Source organism: Lynx canadensis, chromosome A3 (genome assembly GCF_007474595.2).
Source record: "Lynx canadensis isolate LIC74 chromosome A3, mLynCan4.pri.v2, whole genome shotgun sequence".
Lineage (NCBI taxonomy): Eukaryota > Metazoa > Chordata > Mammalia > Carnivora > Felidae > Lynx > Lynx canadensis.
Genome location: NC_044305.1, coordinates 60,564,995 through 60,583,594, shown reverse-complemented (window position 1 = coordinate 60,583,594; position 18,600 = coordinate 60,564,995). Strand labels below are relative to the sequence as shown.

At 39.3% G+C, this 18,600-nt stretch overlaps 1 protein-coding gene across 2 annotated transcripts in view; it reads right to left on the bottom strand.

Annotated features, from left to right (window-relative positions):
- The window catches only part of CRACDL (CRACD like), a 139,233-nt gene that overhangs the window by 38,587 nt on the left and 82,046 nt on the right, over positions 1–18,600 (bottom strand). For both annotated transcript variants that reach the window (XM_030310434.1, XM_030310433.1), the window contains exons 3-5: positions 9,238–9,406; positions 1,530–1,665; positions 1,018–1,179 (exon numbers count right to left, since the gene is read on the bottom strand). In XM_030310434.1, the coding sequence (XP_030166294.1) occupies positions 1,018–1,179; positions 1,530–1,665; positions 9,238–9,406 (467 nt within the window). The remainder of the gene's footprint in view (positions 1–1,017; positions 1,180–1,529; positions 1,666–9,237; positions 9,407–18,600) is intronic.

The window sequence follows — 18,600 nt, the reverse complement described above, 5'->3', positions numbered from 1 at the left end:
TCTGCCTTTCATCAGTGATGCTCTGGGAACCCACAACTACACATAAATTAGGTAAATATTCTTTCCCTTGTTTTTGGAGGGGGGCTTCTGGATGTCCAAATTGAAATGACCACTGAGTGTATTTCAGATCAGCACAGAATCTGAAAGATGATGGTTCACAATGAAACCCTGAGATTTACTGGGAACAGCTTTTGACCAGGGCACAAGTGCAGCTCCAAGAATGCACAGGGTAGGTGGGTGGCTATAAAACATGGACTCTGGCCTTAATTTGTTTTTCAAGTGTCAGCATTACACATAGAACTCCAATTCTATCCAGCCCTCAGCAAGTCTTGTCTAAAGGGAAAAATGATCATTTATGTACAAGCACATTGTATGGGCTTAAAATGGTGGCACCATGAGCAGGGTAGCTTATACAGAAGTTTTCTAACTGTTTTCTAATGGGGAAGGGTGTTATCCATGATCAACTCCCCTGCCCTACTGAGGTCATAAACACCCCTCCTGCTTGTCAAACTTTCCCTGCTTCCCTGTTTACCTACATCACACCTCACATTCTAACCCTAGATCAACAAGATCTCATGGTCCTAAACTCAGATCTGAGAGTCTAGATGAAGTCATGTATGTTCACCACTCCTTTCTCCCTCCAGCCAAATGTCATGACAACAGAAAACAGATACAAAGGTATTTCCCTTGTTTGGAGATGGGATGCCCAGTCCGGTCATCTGCCCAGACAGGAAAAACCAGGTAAAGGGTTGATTGTATCTGACCTGTAACCATGATGAAAAATGTTACCAACGCTATATCTCCTGGCAAAACAGGAATTTCTGCTCAAAGAATGAAAACAAATACAGTCCAAGGACTGACGGTGAGCTCCCACTGTTTGGGTCTGGAACATCTCCTAGCTGCATGGACCACGGCCACACCCACCCATGGGAATCTTAACAGGGGCCACCAGAGTTCCCAACTGTCCTCTGCAGTGGGTGCAGACAAAGCTGTGAGGTGGTTCAGGCTGTCACTTGCCTTTATGGTTGTGCCGGGACCAATGTCATGCAGGGACATCTCTGGGGGGCTCCTCGGCAGACCATCATCCTCAGAACTCATGCCGGTGTCATCTCCTCGCTTGGCAGGAAGACCCCCTGGAGGAGGGGGTGGCCCCATTTTCACATTACACTGTATTTTTAACTAGATTGGAATAAAGAACATTTGCTCTTATTTCCATCAGCAACTTTTTATCAACAAATCTTCTTGCTCCAATTCATTCCTTCAGGAGGTACTTTCAACACCTCTGCCTGGTGTAGCCTGGTGTAGCAGATGGAAGCACAAGAGTGTCTGCTACTAGCTCTCTTGCTCTCATCTTGAAAATGAGTGCTTATAACTAGGCATGAATCAAGATCCAATTGTAATTAACTTGGTGTGTCTGGAATGCAAATATACTTTAAGATACGTTAAATAAACCAAGCAGAAATAATTTTAAAACTTATTGATACATCTTTGACATACATACCAAGTGTCACTGCCAAGGAAAACTTTACCTGTAGGGCTTTAATCCGGTCACATACATTTTCTTGGGAAAACACCCGCACAGGTCGAGTAGGATCCTGTCCAGACTCAGGAATGAAAATACTGTCATGTGACAGGGCCCGGCTGCCCAGCGCACCCCTCGACTCCCTAGGATAAAAGAGGCACTGTGAAACTCTGTTCTCCTCCATCTCTCCCTCGGGGTGCTCAGGATGAACAAAGGGGTTGGGGCTAACGGCACATCATACAATAAGCCTTCGGTTACATTTCTTTTTTAACGGCTTCTGACTCCAGTTTATCCCAACCCTGTCAAATACCACAGTCAACTATTAAGAGCATTGCAGAGATAGGAATTTTCCTAACAGATCTGAAGACTGTGTGAATTCTTTTCATTAATGGGAAAACCAGGGTCTGACGAGGTGTGAGGTCCATGACAGCAAGCCTGTAGAAAGGAAGGGTTGGCAGGGCTCCTCGGCTGGCTGGGGGGTTGCACAGAAGACTGGCATGGATGTCCAGGGAAGATGAAATCATTCCTTGTGGGCCAACATGCAGCCCCTCAGTGGGCCAGAGGCTGTTTTTGCACAGCAGGCTGAGGGCCTGTCTGACGGAGGCATCCTTGCAAGGTGGTCCAAAACACACATCCACAGGCTGGGTTTGAAATGAAATTGCAAATCTGCTAAGCCATGCCCTCTTTTCATTACCTGATATGATCTGTGCAATCCAGCCTGTGTGCCTAGGTCCTGGAATACAGATGGTGGGCATTTCTGTCATCATCATCTCAGCCTCTGCCACAGCTCTGAGCTCAAGACTCCAATTCAGAACTGAACCCAAAGGACTCATTTCACAAAATGTCCTAAGAGGATGTGAGAGTTGGTTGTCAGATTTTCCTACTGGCAGTGACTGCCTGAACAATAGATGGAAGGAGATGATTGAGATCTGATGATGAAGGAAGGAAGCCCCGCCCCTACAGGCACTGGCCATCTTGTGCTCCACACTCCCCCACCTCCAGGCTGCCCCAGGCATCCTGTCCTCTGTGAGGCATTGAGCACTCTTAGGGGTGGTCCTGCTCCACTGCAGATCACATTGTGTTGGTTAATGATGCTTTCCAACTTCTTTCTAGCCCACAGTTGTGAGTCTGCAAGTGGGGAACCTATGGCTCCCAGAAGGATGTGTCCTTACATTTCTAGGAAGGCACCAGGCCAAGTGAAAGAACTAGATGGGCCCTTCCTGCCAATGGCAGCTCTTGTCACAAAGATCACAGGCACACCTGGGTTTCCTTCCTACAGTAGGGTAGCCCATGGCCATGCCCACTGGAGTCATAACCACTGCCTGAACACCTCCACTCTGGGGGTGTAAGTAGGAGTTGAGACAGCATGAAAAGGCCTCTGCCTTTTCAACGATACACTGGCAAAAACACAAAATGTCATACGTTCAAGGCCATTTGCTACATTTATAGAAGCAAAAGACTATCATCAACCCAATGACCTTCAGTAGGTATCTGTATAAACCATGGAAACTTTGCAGCTGACCAAGTAGGTAAGGGGGAGCTCTGTACACAGGCAGCACCAGACTGCACTAAGTGAAAAATACAGCAGAGTGCAGAACAACATGTCAGCTCTATGTGGGGAAGGGGTGTATGACTATAGGTGAACATATGTGAATAGATGTGTTGTTTGTGCATATTTTAAGAAATAAAAATAGAGAGATAAGTAATAAATGAATAAAAATAGTTATCTTTAGGGGGAAGGACAAAACAAGATTGGGAGACAGGGTTCCCAGGTACTTACTTGTACATTTACAATTTTGTCTTTGAAACTATGTAAACATTTTATGTAGTTAAAAGACAAAATCAAACAAAAAGGGAAATAAGATAATCTCTAAAACTAGAAAACAAACGGAAACAAAGAAGCCTAATTTTATATCACATTGTTGGCATAACTGTACAGAGAAAAGAATGAGTTTAAGTGATTTTAATTCAACATCCAAGTGGCTTTTGACTCTACGTTCATAATAGGATAAATTCCAAGAACAACAACAACAAAAAAACAAAAACAAAAATCAAAAATAAGAAATTGTACTCAGTTTTATTGGTAGCAATATTGATTTTTAAAAACATTTTTGGGGCGCCTGGGTGGCGCAGTCGGTTAAACGTCCGACTTCAGCCAGGTCACGATCTCGCGGTCTGTGAGTTCGAGCCCCGCGTCAGGCTCTGGGCTGATGGCTCGGAGCCTGGAGCCTGCCTTGGATTCTGTGTCTCCCTCTCTCTCTGCCCCTCCCCCATTCATGCTCTGTCTCTCTCTGTCCCAAAAATGAATAAACGTTGAAAAAAAAAAAATTAAAAAAAAAAACCAACATTTTTAAAGTTTATTTATTTATTTGGTTTTGAGACAGAGAGAGAGAGCAGAGAGATTGGGAGACAGAGAATCCCAAGCAAGCTCTGCACTGCAGAGCCTGACACAGGGGCCCTAACCCACAAACTGTGGGATCATGATCTGAGCCAAAATCTAGAGTCAGTCATCCAACTGACTGAGCCACCCAGGCGTCCCAGTAATACTGATTTTTAAAAAGAGTAGAGGACAATCCTTATAGAGTGTAACCTATACTCTAACCTATAACCTAAGGCGGGGTAATGAAATTATTATTAGTATACTGTACAATAAAGAAAATGAACAATTTTGTTAATATCACTAGGAACCAAGATTCCTAGTATAGAAAATAGTGAATTCAAATAATCAAAGTAAAAATTTTGTCTTATTAAACTTGAACTGGAAATACCAGTGAGTTAGTGATTTATTTTTCTCTTCAAACATATTTCCTAATATACCTACTGAAGAAGTCTAGAAGCAATGACAGCCAACTAGCAATCATCACCCCTAGCAGCCAGAATGGTCTCTAAAGACCATTTCACACCAAAAAGAACCAGGACCATGTGAAGAGATGTCTGATACTAGGTCTAGGATAGGAAACGCACAAAATAAACCTGGGATTTCTCATTGTACAGGAAAGCAGGGGAGATTCAAAGACAAATGGGGTCATGTCAAAAAAACCCAGGAACTAATTTGAAGTGACTTCCAAAGTGAAAGATGAGACACTATGAGCATAAAAATGAATAAAGACTGTCATGGTTTAAAGCAAATCAAATATATAAAAATCCATGCACTCACAATGATGTAAAAAAAAAAAACAGAAAAGATAAAAAACAAAACTCATTGGTCAGTGTTGGAAGTTAGGGTACCAGCTCGGGTACCAGGTCAATACTCTGAAGGTAGATTGGTAAAAGGAGAACAAGGCAATACAGGAGTACTGATGCATAGGGGCACTTGTACCCCAATGTTCATAGCAGCACTCTCAACAATAGCCAAATTATGGAAAGAGCCTAAATGTCCATCAACTGATGAATGGATAAAGAAATTGTGGTTTATATACACAATGGAATACTACGTGGCAATGAGAAAAAATGAAATATGGCCTTTTGTAGCAACGTGGATGGAACTGGAGAGTGTGATGCTAAGTGAAATAAGCCATACAGAGAAAGACAGATACCATATGGTTTCACTCTTATGTGGATCCTGAGAAACTTAACAGGAACCCATGGGGGAGGGGAAGGAAAAAAAAAAAAAAAAAAAAAAGGACGTTAGAGTGGGAGAGAGCCAAAGCATAAGAGACTGTTAAAAACTGAGAACAAACTGAGGGTTGATGGGGGGTGGGAGGGAGGGGCGGGTGGGTGATGGGTATTGAGGAGGGCACCTTTTGGGATGAGCACTGGGTGTTGTATGGAAACCAATTTGTCAATAAACTTCATATAAAAAAAAAAAAAAAAAAAAAAAAAAAAAAGGAGAACAAGGCATTATTCTGCCTTTCCTGGAAAAACTGCATGTCAGAGAAACCAAGGAATTTATGAAGGAAAGGTCTCCTTCATGAAAAAAATTCCAGCTAATACATGCAGAATGCATGACAGGATTAGAAAAAACACCATTGTGCAATAAAAGAATGGATCTAGGCCATAAGCAGGTGTTAAAATCACTATATGAAGGTTTGTAGAGCTATCACACTGAGAGAGACCCCCTGAACCCACTGCTCAGTCTTAGTGTCATGAGAAGTGGGGCAACCGGAGAGTATGTGCCTCATGAGGTGATGTGACAGTAAGTATCCAGTACCACCTTGAACCTAAATCTAATTAAATATCTAGATCCATCTAACATTTTGCAAGAGATTCAGAGACTATAAAAATGAGTTCAATCATACCAAGAGAAAGCAAATCCAGAATGTGGGATATTGGCCAGAGAAAATTACCCTGCTTCTCCATCAGATCAATGACATGAAACAAAGCAGGGTGGCGGGGGAGGAAGAGGGAAAATCGTTACAGATTAAGAGGCTTAGAAAGCTTAACAACACAGACACAATAAATGGGTGTCAGCGTTTTGAAACCACAGGGTCCCATGTGGTTTGCCAGCATTAATGTATGTTGGCAAATGGACCTCTTTTGCCCATGGTGATGGATGAGAAATTGCTGTAGAGTCTAGAAGGCACACACACAGACTCTCAAAGGGGCTAAAGACTGCCCCTAAGATTTTGTCCCTTACATAGTCAATTAATTTATAACAAAGCAGCCAAGAATATACAATGAAAAAAGGATAGTCTTTTCAATAAATGGTGCTGGGAAAACTGGATAGCCACAAAGCAAAAGAATGAAATTGAACATGCAATTTCAGTTTCAGTATTTTTTCATTCTACCCCATAAAAAAATAAAAATGGATTAAAGACTTGCACATAAGACATGAAATCATAAAACTCCTAGAAGAGTTACCACATAGATAGTAAGTGACCTTGACATTGGTGTTGGCAATAACTTCTTGAATTTGACACCAAAAGCAAAGGCAACAAAAGCAAAAATAAACAAGTGAGACTACATCAAATTTAAAAGTTTCTGCACAGCAAAGGAAACTATCAACAAAATGAAAAGACAACCTACAGAATGGGAGAAAATATTTACAAATAATATATCTGATAAGAGATTAATATCCAAAATATAAAAAGAGCTCATACAACTCAATAGCAAGAAAAACCAACAACAATCCAATTCAAGAGGATTTAATTGTTTACCCAAGAGGAGTCAAACAGATATTTTTCCAAAGAAGACATATAAATGGCCAACAGACGCATGAAAAGATGCCCAACATCACTAATCATTGAGGAAATGCAAATATCAGGCCCGTTAGAATGGCCATCACCAAAATGATAAGAGATAAATGTTGGCAAGAATGTGGAGAAAAGGGAACCCATCTACACTGTTGGCGGGAATAGAAGTTGGTGCAGTCACCATGGAGAACAGCATGGAGGCCCCTCAAAAAATTACAAATAGAACTACCACAGGATCCAGCAAGTCCACTGCTGGGTATTACCCAAAGGAAATGAAAATAGGATCTTGAAGAGATATCTGCATTCCTATGTTCACTGCAGCATTATTCACAATAGCAAAAATATGGAAACAACCCACGTGTCCATTAACAGATGAATGGAGAAAGAAGATGTAGTTTGCATGTGTGTGTCTACATATATGTACCTGGGATATTAGTTAGTCATGAGGAAGAAGGACATCTTGTGGTTTGTGACAACATGATGAACACTGAGGGCATTATGCTAAGTGAAACAAGCAAGACAGAAAAAGACAAATACTGTATGATCTCACTTATGTAAAATCTAAAAAAGTCAGACTCATAAGAACACATAGTGGATGGTGGTTACCAGGGGCTGTAGGCTGGGGGAAATGGTACACACTTCCAGTTATAAGACAAAGAAGTTAGGGAGATCTACAGCACAGTTTGTATAGTACAGTTATAGATAATGCTATTGTATTATATACTTGAAATTATTAAGAGAGTAGATCTTAGATGTTCCCACCTCAATAAATAAGTAGTAATTAAGTGATGTGATGCAGGTATTAGCTCTACGGTGGTAGTCATTTTTTAATATGCTTGTATATTAAATCAACACATTATCCACCTTAAACTTCCACAGTGTTATACATCTATTATTTTTCAATGAAGTTGGGGGGAAAACAGATCTTGTCTCATCCTCTGTGCTGTTCTCTAAAAACACTGTACTTCCCGGGATTCATCAGACCCCACCCCTAAGCCTCCTATCCTAGCATCACTCCAGTGAACTTTGACCAGTAATTGAGGACCTGGCCCCTGGTGGGAACATAAAGATAGAAGGGAAACTGTCCCCATTTTCCATGGGCTCCAGTGACAAAGAGGAGACACACAAGTGGACAGGTCATTTCTCACACAAACACACACACACGTATGCACACAGGCACACACCATGCTCGCCTCTCTGCTGTGTTCCTGTTCCCTGGATGGAGCAGCCACTGTGTGTTCTGGTAAAGAGACAGGGTGTGGGTGGGGAAAGTATTATAATTTCCCTGGGGCTGGCCCAGTGAAGACATTTAATAATTAGCAATATGATCATGACAACATCTCGCGGCCCAAGGATATAGAGCACCCTGCCTAATAAAATGTGTGTACAGCCCTTCCTTGGTACTCTTCATAGATTGCTATGTGGGTCCACCCTGCTCCTTGCTAGCACCAGGAAAAACAGAAACGAAAACAAAAACCCTGAAAGAAAAACCTTGAATCTTTCCTCTTCAGTCATTTGGTGCCACCAAGTGGTCAGTGTAATTTCTACTCCTCTAAAAACAGGCAAGGAACTCTTAAGAGTGTATTATGCTAAACAAAATAAGTCAGTAGGAGAAAGACAAATATCATATGACTTCACTCGTATGTGGAATTTAAGAAACACAACAGATGAACATAGGGGAAGGGAAGGAAAAATAAGATAAAAACAGAGAGGGAGGCAAACCATAAAAGACTCTTAAATACAGAGAATAAACTGAGGGTTGCTGGAGGGGAGATAGGTGGGGGTTGCTAAATGGGGATGGATCTAAAGGAGGACACTTGTTGGCATGAGCATTGGGTGTTGTTATATGTAAGTGATGAATCACTAAATTCTGCTCCTGAAACCATTATTATACCATATGTTAACTAACTTGGATTTAAATAAAAAAATTTTTTAAAGTTTGCATAGCAACAAATTTTTCCCCCTTTTATTCACAGAAATAACTGCTGGAAGCATGTGTATTATAACTATATTTTGATGAAGTACACATTCTAAAAATAAGGATTTCTTCACTAGATTTCCCCAAATTTTCATACTTATTGGTTCTGTTATATCTAACAATACTTTTGGATGATTTTTCTAAGACTGAACAGCAAGAAACCTTCCCTCCGCCCCTCTCTCCTTCTAATGGAGAATTTTTAGGTCAAATAAAATAATGGTGTATATCCTAATCTTGCCACTTTCAGTTGCAGGACAATGGGCAAGTTCTCCAAAATGTCTCTAAAGCTTGGTTTGCTCATTTATAAAGTGGCAGATCTGACCTCCTATCCCATAGTGGTTGCAGACTTCTAATAAATACAGCACCTGGGACATAGCAGGTACCTGTTCATGTTTTCCCCTAACTTTCTCCATCCCTATGTAAGAAAAGACAGAAAATACAACCTTCTTGGAAGAGCTTCCAGTGGAATTCCCTTGGAAGGAAACATACTCACAAATCCAGTCAATCTTCAAGACCATGAGACAGAGTATTTGGGTCCTCCTATGCTCCCCCCAACCCCTGCTTATTGGGCCACATGTGCCTGAAGGATGGACAAGGCAACTTACTCGAGCTCATCCTCTGAGTCATAGCCCACTGGCCCTGACTCAATGGCAATGACCTCACTCTTCGCCTGACTTTGTTTCCAGGTGTTATTTCCTGTGGAAGATGGTGATTCCTTTCTCTTCTTCTTCCCGAAGAACTTCTTAAATGTTTTGAACTTGGACTTTTTCTTCCCTGTGCAGAAAGAACACATGTGAGTACTTATGAAGCATGTGCAAGGTGTGTACCAGAGAAGGGCAGAGAGCAATATTTCTGTCTGTGCATCAATTATGCACTCCTGGAAAGTTCTTTTACCACACAGAAGTACAGGAACTACACAGAGTGCCATTTTTGCACACCTGAAAACAATCCTGATTTGTTTATTTTGGACATTTCATAAGAGAGCCAAGAAAGCTCTGGAGCATGATCACAGAATCAAACCACAAGCAATCATTCTCTCATTTGAAACCAGGTTTCTTTCTTTCTTTCTTTTTAAACCGATCTTTCACCTTCTTGGTTAAATTTATTCCTAAAGAGTATTGTTTTTTTTAATGCTTTTTATTGTAGAGAGAGAGAGAGCAAGAGTACAAGGGAGGAAGAGGAGCCAAGGAAGGGAGAGAATCTTAAGCAAGCTCCATGCTCAAGCATGGAGCCTGACGTGAGGCTCAATCCCACAACCCTGGGATCATGACCTGAGCTGAAATCAAGAGCTAGACATTCAACCAACTAAGCCCAAGTGCCCCTAGTTTATTGTTTTTGATGCAACCACTCATTTCTTATCACCACACAGTTGTTTTGCCCATTCTTGAATTCATATAACACATACTGTATTGCATGAGTGGAATCATACATACAGTAGAATCATCTTGAATTCATATAACACATACTGTATTGCATGAGTGGAATATACTCTTTGGTCTGGCTTCTTTCATTCCATGAACTGCTTCTGAATTTTGCATTGATGATACATGTGTTAGTATGCATTCTTACTTTAATTGTTAAATAATATTCCACTGTACAAACAAAAGTTTTAATATCTAAATATACATAGCCAAAAGCAAAAAGTCCTGGTGAGGTAAAGGCCATGTGATAACTCACATTATTGTTTTCCAAATAGTCTTCAACTGCTTCATTTAGCATGAACATGCACACCAGGGACAGAGGAGGGCCAGCCTCCTGGTGCTCACTGGAGTGCCCGATGCCAGGAGGAGCTAACAACTCTGGGTGAAAAAAACATGTCAAACTGTGGTGGAAACACTGAGTCCCACTCTGCCACATTTCCTGGATTGTTAGAATTTACAACACTTTGAAACATTTCGTTATCTCTTCTCTGATGCCTCCTTTAGTCTCAACCACAAACTCTATCATCTCCAGGATCCTGTGACATCACATTAGCAGCTCAGGGATCTTCATTCCTCTCCTTCTGAATATTTATGAGAACTAACAGCAGAAGGATGCAACATCAGAGATCACCAGGGTACTGTCTAACATATTCTGAACATTTGCTGAAACAATTTATTAGTTTTATAAGTGAATAATTTTGTGAGCTGAACTCCTTTTTAACTGCCCCCCACCCCAGGATCTTTACATTTATATGAATGTCCCCTTAGGAAGTTTACATGATCTTGCCTTAATGTGCAGAATGACTTAGGATTACTCTAGCTGGGGTCCCTATATTACCTTAGGGGGAGCAGATCCCTGCCCAAAGGGAAATCAATCCTACATGTAGCCAAACTTTCTTAACTTCTAGTGGAAGTTTCCTTACCTTAATAATCACATAATGCTTATGTTGTTAACTGATGGTTCTCAATGACAGTTTATGATTTGGAAAGACTCTTAAGAGTTTGCTGCATTTGCTAGGATACCATCTGACCTTTGCCTAGCTGATAAATAGGTTTGCATCCATGAAGGTCTGAATACACAGTGCAGCTTTATTACCCTATGCAGTCAAACATGGTATTTCCGGGTTAAAAATGAGTGGCTACAAAGATCCAGAAGGTAACACTCTTGTCTGAATTGCAGTGGTTGGTTAGTCAGCCATCCAACTGGGGCCTGTTCGTGTTAGGTTTGTTCACTGCTAGGCTGTTAAATTCAGTTTCTCTAGTGGGTTATAGGAACTATTTGGATTTTCTACTTCTCGAATCTGTTTTATGAGGCTACGTTTTTCTAGGAATTTGCCTATTTTTTCTAAATTTTCAACTTCACTATATTGGCATATAGTTATTAATAATATCCTTATATTGTTTTAGCATCCACACCACCTGATATAAAACCCCCTTCCTCAGCTCTGGTATTAATTATTTGTGCCTCATTTTTCCTTGATGAGTTCACCAGAGGTCAACTTTATTTGCCTTTAAAAAAAAGTTGGCTTTGTTAATTCTCTCTACTTCATGTTTATTTTTTGTTGTGTCAATTTCTGTTCTTACTCTTTCCTTCCTCCTACTGTCTTCAGGTACTGTGCTTTCTTTTTAACTTCTTGAGATGAATACTTAGCTAATTAATTTTTAGGCTTTTTTGTTTTGATATTTAAGGCATTTATTTATTTTATTAAGGCATTTTATATTTAAGGCACATTTAAGGCAATATATCTCCCCCTAAACCTTGTTTAGCTGCATCCACATGTTTTGATAGACTTTCATTGTTGTTTGGTTGAAGTATTTTCTAATTTCCATTATAATACCTTCTTAGACCTAGAGGTTATTTAGGAAAGTAGATCTTAATTTCCAAACCCTTGGAGATTTTCTTACTACCTTTCTGTTATTGACTTCCAGCTTAAGTGCACTGTGGTCAGAGAATTGCTCTGTATTATTTGAAACCATTCAAATTTGTTGAGATTTGCTTCATGGCCTTTACCATAAATTGGTAAATGTTCCCAGTGTGCTTGAAAATCATGTATTTCTGCCAATGTTCTATACATGTCAATTAGGACAAGCCCTTTACTTTTTGTGTTGTCTAAATATGTTTCATCTTTATTAATTTTTTAAAATACATTTGTTCTATCAATTACTGATGGAAATGTATTAAAAATAATCCTCTCTTGGGGGTGCCTAGGTGGCTCAGTTGGTTAGGCACCTGACCCTTGATTTCAGCTCATGTCACAATTTCATAGTTGTGAGACTGAGCCCCACATCAGGCTCCACTCTGGGCTTGGAGCTTGCTTAAGATTCTCTCTCAACCTCTTGCCTCTGCCCCTCCTCCACTCATACTCTCTTTCAAAAAAAAAAAAAAAAACCCACTCTGATTGCAGATTTTTATTTAACTGTCAATTTCTTCTCCATAACTTTTAACATTACAATGAGTAGAGAAAGTTGCAATTATTATCTCGCTGGGAAGCTGAACCTTTTGTGAAATGGCCCTCTTTACCTTTAGTGATGCTTTTTGCCTTAAATTTTGTTTTGACTGCTATTAACGCATCTATCCAGCTTCCTTTTTCCTAGTGTTTACAAGATACATGTTTTTCTGTCCTTTTACTCTCAACTCTTCTGAATCTTTATATATAGGACTTAGAGTTGTAGAAATCCAATCTGATGATCTTTAAGTCTAACTGGAACAATTAATATAATTAGCCTACTTATACTTACTGTAATTACTGATACGTTAATAAAAACAAGACTACATCTTATGTGTTTTTTTCTTACTCTCCTTTATTGCCATCCTTTGGATTAGCTGACTTTTAAAAGTTATTCTGTTCTTCCCACTATAAGTTTGTAAACTGTCTTTAATCTCTGTTTTTTTCAGTAATTGCTCTAGAAATCATACTATGTATTCTATTATGGGACAAAACAAGGAACTTAGAATACTTTAATCCTATTTATATGTCCTATTTTGTTTTCACTTTTAAAAAAACTCTTCCATGTTCATTCAGATATATCTGTTTGTTTCTCAGTTTCCTTGCTCACCATTCCTTCTTGTATTCCAGACTTTCCATCTAGGACAATTTTCCTTTACAATCTGATTTGGAGAGGGTCTACTGATGACAAATTCAGTTTTTGTTTGTCTGAAAACGCTTTATATTTCCTTCATTCCTAAAATATATTTTTCCTGGGTATAATTTTCTAGGTTGGCAGTTTTTCAAACTTATTCTTTCAATAATATTGAAAATATTATTTCACCGTTTTGTGGCTTCTGTTGTGTGGTTGAGAAGTCAGTCATCAGCTTTTTGCTTCTTTGAAGGTAATCTTTTTTTCTCACACTGATTTTTCATTTTGTCTTTGATTTTCTATAATTTCACTCTGCACGGATTTTCCTTTTACGTATCCTTCTTGGGGTTTATTCAGTTTCTTGAATCTGTGGATTGGGTCATCTTTTTCTAAATCAATTCTAGAATATTCTCTGCTATTCTCTCCTCTCTTGAGACTGCTCAGATGTACATTACATCCTTTCACTTATCTCTATGCCTCTTCTCTTCTGTACCTCCCATCATTTTACCATTCTATTCTATATTCTGTATGCTTTTTAAAAATTTTTTAAGTAATCTCTACACCCTACAGGGGCTCAAACTCATAACCCTGAGATCAAGAGTTCCACATTCCACCCACTGAGCCATCCAGGCACCCCTTTTCTGTCTACTTTCTTATGATTAATCTATCCTGAGCTGATATAATCTGCTGTTAAACTCATCCAATAAGTTTCTAATTGTAACAGTTATTCTTATTTCTCTTTTTAAATAGTTTTTTAAGTTTTATTTATTTTGAGAGACAGAGAGAGCAGAGGAGGGGCAGAGAGAGAGGGAAAGAGAGACTCTCAGGCAGGCTCCATGCTGTCAGCGCAGAGCCCAATGCAGTGCTCGAACTCACGAACTATGAGATCACGACCTGAGTTGAAACCAAGAGTTAGATGCTTAACTGACTAAGCCACCCAGGCGCCCCTAGTTTTTCTTATTTCTAAAAAAATCCATTTGATGGTTTTCAAATCTGGCATATAATTTTTTAAGTTATTTTAAATATTACAAGTTAAATTTACTCTTTTTGGTACACACAGAGCTGCATAATGATCTCAAGATACAGAATTATACCATCACCCTTCAGCCTGCCCTTTTGTATCCAAACCCTTCCCCGGTCTTTAACCCCTGGAAACCACTGATATCTTCTCTGTTCCTATAGTTTTGCCTTTTCCAGAATGTCATATAGATTGATTCATACAGTATCTGTCCTTTTGATTCTGGCTTCTTTCACTCAGCACAACAATCCATGTAGTTACGTCAAGCAGTAATTTGTTCCTTATTACTACCGAGCCCTATTCCATTGTAGGGATGTACCACTTTATTTAAACATTGAGCAGTTGAAGGACATTTGGATTCATTGCAGTTTTTGGCAATTATGAATAAAGTTGGTACAGGTTTCTGTGTAAACGTAAGTTTTCATTTCTCTTAGGCAAATACCTAAGAGCAGGATCGCTGGGTCACAGACTAAGTGTATGTTTAATTTGATAAGAAACTGTTGAAATATTTTCAAAAGTGGCTGTACCATTTTGCATTCCCAACAGCAGTATGAGAGTTCCAGCTGCCCTGCATCCTCCAGCACTTGCTACTGTTGGATGTGTTGTTGTTTTGCTTTGCCATTCTAATAGATGTACAACAGTATCTCATTGTAGTTTTAACTTGCATTACCTAATGGCTACAGGTGTTGAGCACTTTTTCATGAGCTTATTTGGCATCTGTGTATCTTCTGGTAAAGCATCCTTTAAAACCTTTGCCTATTTTTTATTTGGGTTGTTTGTTTTCCTAGTGTTCAATTTTGAGAGTTCTAAATACAAGTCGCTTGTCAAGGGTGATTTATAAATATTTCCTCCCAGCCTTGGACTTGTCTTTTCATTTTCTTTTTTCTTTCTTTCTTTTTTTAATTTGAGAGAGAGTGTGTATATGAGCAGGGGAGAAGGGCAGAGGCAGAGGGAGATAGAGAATCTTAAGCAGGCTCCATGCTCAACATGGAGCCCAATGCAGGGCTCAATCCCTCAACCCTGGGATCAGGACCTGAGTTGAAACCAAAAGTCAGACACTCAACAGAATGAGCCACTCAGGTGCCTCTGTCTTCTTGTTTTCTTTTTTTCTTCCTTCCTTCCTTCCTTCCTTCCTTCCTTCCTTCCTTCCTTCCTTCCCTCCTTTCTTTTTTTTTAATTTTAAAAAATGTTTATTGATTTTTGAGAGAGAGAGAGAGGCAGAGCACAAGAGGGGAAGGGGCAGAGAGAGAGGGAGACACAGGATCCAAAGCAAGTCTTTTCATTTTCTTAACAGGGTCTTTCATAGATAAAAAGTTTTAAATTGTACAGAAGTCCAATTTAGGCATTGAAGTGTTCTAAGAACTCTTATATAATTCCAGGTCACAAATATTTTCTGTTTTCTTTGAAAGGTTTAATAGTGCTGCATTTATGCCCTTGATATATTTTAAATTAATTTTTGTATCATCTGTGAAGTAGAGGTCAAAGTTTGTTTTTTTTTTTTTACATTGGATGTTTAATTTGCTCTAGCACCATGTTGAAAAGATAACCATGCTGAAAAAATGTTCAACCATGTTGAAAAGATAATCAATCCTCTTTCCCTTGAATCACTTTTGCATTTTTGTCAAAGATCAACTTACCACATTTGTATAGGTTGATTTTTGGACACTATTGTAGCTCTACACATCCACCCTTTTCATCAATATTACCACGCTTGGCTTCGTTATTGTAGCTTATGAGTAAGTCTTGAAATCAGGTAATGTGAGTCCTCCAATTTTGTTCTTTTCCAAAACTGTTTTTACTATTCTGGTTATTTTGCATTTTCATGTAAATTTTGAAATCAGTTTGTCAATGTTGGAAAAATATCCTGCTGGGATTATGACTGTTTCATCGTTACTCTTTCTTCTCCTCCTCATCCCTGCCAGGTTATTTCAAAGCAAATCCTCCCAGATACTATTATCACTTCATCTATACGGATTTGGCTTTGTCCTAAATAAAAAAATCTCTGACTTTTCATGGAAATTAAATAAATGACCACTGGTCAATATTCTTGCTGTAGATCACTGATCTGGGTCCAGCCTTCCACAGCAGACGTAGCAACAGTATATTCTACCCCACATGTACTAACACACCATTCTGCAGCTCAATGGGGGGAGAACTGACATTTTAGCAACACAACCGTCCAATCTGTAAATGTAGTTTTAGTCCGTTCAGGCTGCTATAATAAAGTGCCATAGACTGGGTGGCTTATGAGTAACAGAAATTCATTGCTCACTGTTCTGGAAGCTAGAAGTTCGAGATCAGGGAGGCACCACAGTGGGCTTCTTTTGGGGCTCTCTTATAGGTTGCTGATTGCAACTTCTCACTGTGTCTGTAAGTGGCAGAAAGAAAGCAAGTAGCTCTCTGGTCTCTTCTGATAAGGGTACCAATTCCATTCTTGAGGGTTCCACCCTCATGGCCTAATTACCTCCCAAAGGCCCCACCCTCCTAATATCATCACATGGTGGTATTCGGATTTTAACATGAATGTGGGGACACAAGTATTCAGTCCACAACACACAATATATCACTCCACGTATTTAGGTCTTTGTTGACCTAGGTCTTTCTTTAAACAATTTTTTTTTTCAGTACACAGATCCTGCATACATGTTGTTAGATATGTGCCTAAGTATTTATTTTTATTTGTGCTATTGTAAACTGTACTTTTAAAAATTTCAGTTTTATAGTTTTTCACTGCTAGTTATACAGAAATACAATTGATATTTGTATATTGACCTGTATCTTGCAATCTTGCTAACCTTGCTTAAGAGATCTAAGTACTTTTTTGATATTTTGTATAATCATGTCATCTGCAAATAAAGATAATTTCACTTCTTCCTTCTATCTGTATCCCTTTTACTTATCTCCCTTAGAGCACTGGCTGAGTGTTATGACACTTTTCATAGTTCTCTGTTCCTTCCAAATATTTTCAAACTTTTTAAAATTATCTTTAAACATAGTTACTATGCACAATTGCTTTATAGCATATATTTGATCATTCTGGTATTTGATTCTTTTGTGTATCTTTTATGTTTCTCTTGTTTCTGCTGTGTATTTTTTTATTAAAAATTTTATCCATTTATTTTGAGACAGAGACAGCATGAATGGGGAAGGGGCAGAGAGAGAGGGAGAGAAAGAATCCCAAGCAGACTCCATACCGCCAGCGCAGAGCCTGATGCAGGGCCCGAACTCACAAACCACAAGATCATGACCTGGGCTGAAACCAAAAGTTGGACACTTAACCAAGTGAGCCATCCAGGCACCCCGTTTCTCCTGTGTGCCAGTTTGTTAGGGCTGTTGTCACAAAATAGAACAAACTGAGCAGCTTAAACAACAGAGGTGTATTGCCTCTCAGATCTGGAGGCTAGAAGTTTGAGATTAAGGTATTATTGGCATGGTTGCTTCCTTGAAAGGGCCGTGACATCTATTCCATCCTCTAACTTCTGGTGGTTTGCTGGCAATTTTTGACATTCCATGTCCTGTAGATGCCACCACCCTGGTATGACTTCATCTTCATATGGTGTTCTCCTTGTGTGCGTGTCTATGTCCATATTTCCCCTTTTGATAACGGGATCAGTCACAGTAGGTTAGGGGCCCACCATATTCCAGTATAACCTTTTCTTAACTAACTCCATCTGCAATGACCCAACTTCCAAATAAGGTCATATTCTGAGGTGCCAGGAGTCAGGACTTCAATATATGACTTTTGGGGAGACCTAATTAAACCTAGAACATGCTGCTTCTCATTCATGGTGCCCTATGGCTTTATATATGTGGTTATCACTGACTGTGCTTGTCATGGAACTTTTTGAAAATATTATTTTCTGTAGTATTTTGAATCTAGGTAGAGGTACTGTTCTTCAAAAGAGATTGTCTGATTCGACAAGGTACTATAGTCACATCCAGTCTAGGAATAATATTAGCCAAGTTCAAGGGTTGAGATTCTCTAAATTACCTAAGTGATACAAACTCAAGCTACAAATCCATAAAGAGGTGCTTTACCTCTTATTCACACTTACTCTGATTTTATTGCTCCTTGGGCTCCCACCTTTGAGTCAAGAGGGTCTTCTGTTAGACAGCCCACCTTGTACAGACATGTACTTTGATATCTGACCCTTTCTCTCATCTATCACTCCATGAAGACATGAAAATGAAATTCAAAATTTCCAAGATTGATCAATGATCTGAGGGCAAAAGTGGTTTCTATGACCACTTATCTCTGCAGATCACCATTTCTCTTTCAATTCTGGCTATCTTATTTCTTACTTTTAAAAAGACTTTTAAGAGGTAAATGGTGTCTTACCTAGAATTTTTTCTCATTTTTTTTCATCATGATAAGTGATAAATTTTTTCTCATTTTATTTTTTTTTCCATCATGATACTCTTTTATCCACATCCCCTATTTCTCCCATCCC